The sequence below is a fragment of the Mandrillus leucophaeus genome, unplaced genomic scaffold, assembly GCF_000951045.1.
Source record: "Mandrillus leucophaeus isolate KB7577 unplaced genomic scaffold, Mleu.le_1.0 Scaffold846, whole genome shotgun sequence".
Taxonomy (NCBI): domain Eukaryota; kingdom Metazoa; phylum Chordata; class Mammalia; order Primates; family Cercopithecidae; genus Mandrillus; species Mandrillus leucophaeus.
Window position 1 is genome coordinate 1380655 of NW_012109208.1, and position 5424 is coordinate 1386078.

Genomic DNA, 5424 nt, shown 5'->3' on the forward strand with positions numbered 1-5424 from the left:
CAATATAAATAGCCTATCAAGTGACACTCAGGAAAACGTAAATTACCCCGTAACAAGAAAATTGAAATATCCAAGGCCAAGTTCAAGGTAAAGACAATATAATTCATTCATGTGTCTGTATGGAGTCTTCACTATAATGATATCAGATTCTTCTGGAGATTAAAGAATTTTATATTTCCTAATTGAGAATGAGGACATCAGACCTAACCTGTTCATCTGTATAGCACATTGAACCACACATCTCAAATGATGCCCAGCAGTGAAATCATTTTTGAACTTCGGGTCCTCCCTGCTCAAGCTACAAAAGAGAATCAAAAGTTTTGCACCAAATTAGCTGGTTAAAGTGCCATTAAGGAACCGTTTCCATTCTAGAATGAAATAGAATTTTCCCTAGGTCACTCATCTGTCCTCTTAAAGCAAGTGGCATTGCATTTTATCTTGACAGTGTCAGAAGAAAATCAAACTGAGAGTACATGTCTTGGACCATTTTTATCTTTTGAAAAATGCCAGTGAGGAATATGCACATTTTCAGCCTTTGACGGTGGGACCTGTGGGTCTCATATGGCTCCCACTTTCCCTGGCTGGGGCCCCTCCAGTGCCATGGAGTTGGAGCCTCCTTGAGCACCAGCCCCACGGTGCACTTTCTTGGTCTCCTGCCGGGCAGAGCTGGAGAGGTCGATAGCCACATCTTCCAAGCCATGCTCAGGGCTCACTTTATCCGAGCCTCTCTGTGGTCCTGACTCACTCTGGCTAGAACCTTCTTTGAAGTGGTCAGAGCCCCAGAGTCCTGCCAACTTATCTTCACTTCCTGGCTTCCTTATCATCCCCATGGATTTTTTATGCATCCCTTGCAAAAAAAAAAAAGGAAAAAATAAAAATATAAATTTAAATTCAGCAATGAAGTAAATGTCCTTCTTATTGTTCTCTAAATCCCACCAGAATTGTCCTTGTCAGTGCCTATCTCTGGGGCCTACAGGAAAGGCAGGTAGGTAACTCCCACCTTAGGGGTTTAAAGCAGGTGTCTGACCCCGGGTCACATCCAGCAAAGGTGGGATGACAGTGATTGGCATTGGGCCCACTTTCCCCAAGGCTGCGGTCTGGTGGATGCCAGTAAGCCACCTCCCCACCTGCTTGTGTAATTTCAGATGAGCCGGCTTGGGTCACTGCCCACAATGCTCCCTCTATTGTTTCAGTCCTTGAGAGCAAAGTCGAGACATATCTATGATTGGAACCTCCAGTGCCCAGCATAGGGCAGCTTGGCAGCTGTCCAAAAACTGTTCGGTGAGCAAAAAACTTCCTCCATCTAAACCTAAAATGCCACCATGATCCTCCTAACTAGTCCCCCCATGCCCGGAGGTACTCATCTGTGACTCATTCCCACAATCTGCGATCCCTGCCTGCTGGTTTCTGGCAACAGCAAACAGGGCAACAAGGGTGGAGCATCCTGAGAGTGCCCAACAGCGAAGTTTGGACCTCAGCAGCGGAGACTGTTGAAGCACCAAAAATCCAAGGGACAGAAAAGCCACTCGGCAGGTTGTTCATGACAGAACCAAGTCCGGGGCCAGCTCTCCTGACTCAGATGGAGGGGCTCACTGTCTCTAGGGGTCGCTGCTCAGCACCGCCCTGTTTCCTATTACCAAGTGCCCTAAATTGTACGGTTTCTAAAAATTCTAACAGCATTCAACACTTGGGAAACATATTTCACATAATGCAGTGATGTCATTTCACCCTTAAATCCCAAATTATTTAGCATGCATAGCCCGGTGAGACTTCCACACAGCCTAGACAATCTCTGTGAAAAATGAGGCAACCGTTCAGATGCTGCAAGCTTTGTTATTAATTAAAAATAATAAGAACGGTTCTGGACCTGCATCTCAGTAAACTGACGTTGCTTTGCTTTGGAAATGGCTGCCTCGGTGGGGACCCCCGGGGATTCCCCCACCTCCTACAACACCTCAAGCAGTGCGCTCCCGAGGACCCTTCCTTACCCAGGAGCCAGGGCGCGCAGGAGCCCAGCAGGCCACCCTCGGCGGAGTTGAGCACGGAGTCGGGCAGCGGGATGCAGTGGCGCACCATCGCCCCGTACAGCCCGTACTCGGCCATCACGCTGCTGCCGCCCCAGCGCTTCTCCCGCTTCCGCCACTTGGCCCTGCGGTTTTGAAACCAGACCTGATTGGAGGCAGGAGAAGCAGAGAGCACACAGAAGAGACAGTGAAGAGAGGCGCCTGGAGGAGCCGAGGCGGCGTCCCTGGGCTCGGAGCTTCTCTCCCGAGCATGATCCCATGCTATTTCTGAAGGAAATAGCTCCCGAGGGCCAACCAGCCGCCCCCAGGGAGCGCGCCCAGGAGCCCCCAGCGGCGCCCATGTGCGGTCCGGACTCACGGACATTCAGCGCGGTAGGGACACGCGTGACCAAGTTCACTGAAGTTTCCATAGAGTCAGGAATGAAAAAAACTAAATAATCAAACTCCCTTTTCCCACATTGTGTGACGAGGTAGACTACAGTGTTTCCTGCTTTTTCTCATTGATTGGAAAGAGTTCACTGGGGCAATGGCTCCTTCCAAGCTTAGACTCTTGGGATGCTGGTGATATTTCTCATTAAAAACATTATGTTAATAACAGACTATTATGAACTCCGGTGTAGCTGTTAAAAAATAGTTAGTGACATATCTTCTGACAAAACCAAGAGCAAAATTCTGTGTATGCATGTCAGCGTGTATACATATGCAGGTAGATGTGTGTATGCACATACATATTCAGGGGCAGATAATATACTCCACAAAGTGGAGAAAGGTCTTCTCAGGCATTTATGTTGATTTCTTTCAGGGTTTGAGATGGAGAGGCAGTATTTTTTTTTTCATTGACATATCTTTATATAGTTTCTAGTTGCAGCACACACTATCGTGTGATTTGAAAGAATGATTTGATACTATATAATAATAAAATGAAAAAAGGCATGAGGGTCACAGGGACATGCTCTTGTGGTGCCTTCAGCTAAGGGAGTTTCTGTGCAAAGGGAGAGTGTTGGCTGTAGAGAAGGGACTGCTGATTGGCTCACTGAATGTGGGAATGACACGTTCTCTGCGGTGTCTTTGGAAAGGAGAAAAGGGACCCCAGACACCTGTATCCGGTCTTCAGGGAGCTCAGTTTTCACAGCCAGCATTTCTCGGGCATACACATCAGGGTAGTGGGCCTCGCTGAACGCCTTCTCCAGCTCTTCCAGCTGGTGAGCAGTGAAAACTGTCCTGCAAGGACCCCAAAACACACATGTGGGCACGTGTCCCCTGGGGACAGCAGCCTCCCTGGCCTTAAGGACCACCCTGCCTACTTCCCCTGCTGTTCACACCCTAGAAGCCACCTCATGATAATGGAACACCCCACCTCTGAATGATTAGCTGATGTAAAGTCCAGAAATTTCATCCAAACAAAAACAGTTCTTTAGCTCTTTCTTAATGAATTCCATCAGCTCATTCTGACAAAATCCATTTGACAGACCCACAAAATTGTCTTTAAAATACTGCCAAAAAAAAAATGCTAGCAAGATTGTAGCATTTTCCCAGCCTCCTAGGAACAGCAGAATTATCTTCCCAAATGGCTTCTGTGCCCTTCCTACTGCCAACCAGGAGACCCCTGGGCCTGCCATCACACAGGGTCATAAACTCTCAGATGCAGGTGCCATACACCTTGGGCTGTGTCCCGAGGAAAGGCAGGCAGAGGGGACTGCCTGGCCCTATACCTGTGCCGCCGCTTCTTCCTCTTGCCCAGGGTGGGGGATGCCTTTAGGTCATTCCTGTCTTCAGACGGGCTGTCCTCATCTGCTGGCACAAAAAGAAGAAGAGGACTTTAAAGGTGATCATATTCTGCCCTCTATTTCCTGGATTTTAATGTGAGGATTGAAGTTATGAACCTCTTGGGTATTTGAGTAGTTAACAATATGAACTAGCATTTTTAGTGCCTACTAGATCCCAGGTTCTGTGCTTAACACTGTCCATACATTATCTCAAGTATTCTTAATATAATAGTAAAACACCAAAATGACTGCTATAATTATCATCCTGTTTTTACAGATGAGGAAACTGAGGCACAGAATGGTTAAGTAATTTGCCCAAGATCACACAGTTAGTAAATGGTGAAGTTGAGAATTCAAATCCCAGATTATCTGAAGTCAAAACTACTTGGTTACTGTTTGCACCTTCTGTCCCCACACTGCTTCCAAACACACCCACCCCTCTGCCCCCAGCCTCATCATCTTAACCTCTACACCAACATTTCCCAAAGGAAGTCTGGGGCTTGTGACATCAGAGTGCTTGTCAGAACTGCACCCCTTCCCTGATGCACCAAATCAGAATCTCTGGAGGTGGGGTCTAGGAGGCTCATTCTTGACAAGTGTGCTCAGATGATTTGTAGTTGCCCTTGAAAATTCAAGAACCATTCCACTGTGCTTTATCTTTTTATACCCATTACATCAAAAAGTCCAGATGGAAAAGAAGGTTAGAACTATTGTGAGATTCATTGCTAGAAAGCATAATTGCCTCAAAATATTTTTAAAATGAATAAAGGCAAAAATAACTAAATAATACTAGTTTTACTCATCCATCAGTTAGTTCACCAGAAACCTGACTTGGATGAAAACATTCTGTATTGGACTGTCCAACCTATGAGACATGAGACACATAAGGTTATCGAGCACAAGAAATGTGGCCAGTCAGATCAAGACATGCTGTAAACATAAATCACTCAGTGGAGTTAGAAGACTTAGTGCTCCTAAAAAGTAAAATATTTTTGTATCGATTATGTGTAAAATGATAATATTTGTGATCGTTGTTGGGTTAAAATATAGTATTTAGATTCATTTCACTTTTAATGTGACTGTGAGAAATTTCCATCAAACATGTAATCACATTGCATTTCTCTTGGACAGCTCTGCTCCAGACTTTCAGAAACGCCGCCAGAGTAGGATTTAGCTGCCTTTGGTTTTGTAAGAAGGAACCCATCCCATGAAGACAGTTTTTGCATTTTTAGTGACACTAATAGCGAGTTTCATTTTATCTTATATAGAGGCTCATGAAATAAAGTCCTTTCAGAGTGGAGCGAAAATGTGCCTGCCTGTTGATCTGACATGCTTCCTTTTAGTATCAGAGACCCAATGTATTCTTTTTGCCTTGGTTGCCTGGATGCTCAGCTCTAGGTTCTACCACGTACCTTCGCTAGTCCACCCTTTCTTGTATAATTCTTTCTTTTCTCTCCCACACCCAAAACCACTCGCTTTCTTAGCCCTTGACCTTTATAGAATTTCATTGCTTCCTTCTCTTTCCCCGCGACCCTCCAGGATTTCTTTGGGGAAATGGGTAGGCCAGGAACACATCTCTAGGCGTAACTACAATGAATCCTCGAGGTTGCTTGTTTCTCCTGCACGGGGGACTG

General features: G+C 45.8%; 1 protein-coding gene across 1 annotated transcript in view; it reads right to left on the reverse strand.

Moving 5' to 3' along the window:
* Nucleotides 1–557: 557 nt before the first annotated feature.
* The window catches only part of VSX1 (visual system homeobox 1), a 5810-nt gene continuing 943 nt past the window's right edge, over nucleotides 558–5424 (reverse strand). The window contains exons 2-5 of the mRNA XM_011968513.1: nucleotides 3737–3815; nucleotides 3122–3245; nucleotides 1989–2169; nucleotides 558–847 (exon numbers count right to left, since the gene is read on the reverse strand). Coding sequence (XP_011823903.1) covers nucleotides 558–847; nucleotides 1989–2169; nucleotides 3122–3245; nucleotides 3737–3815 — 674 coding nt within the window. The remainder of the gene's footprint in view (nucleotides 848–1988; nucleotides 2170–3121; nucleotides 3246–3736; nucleotides 3816–5424) is intronic.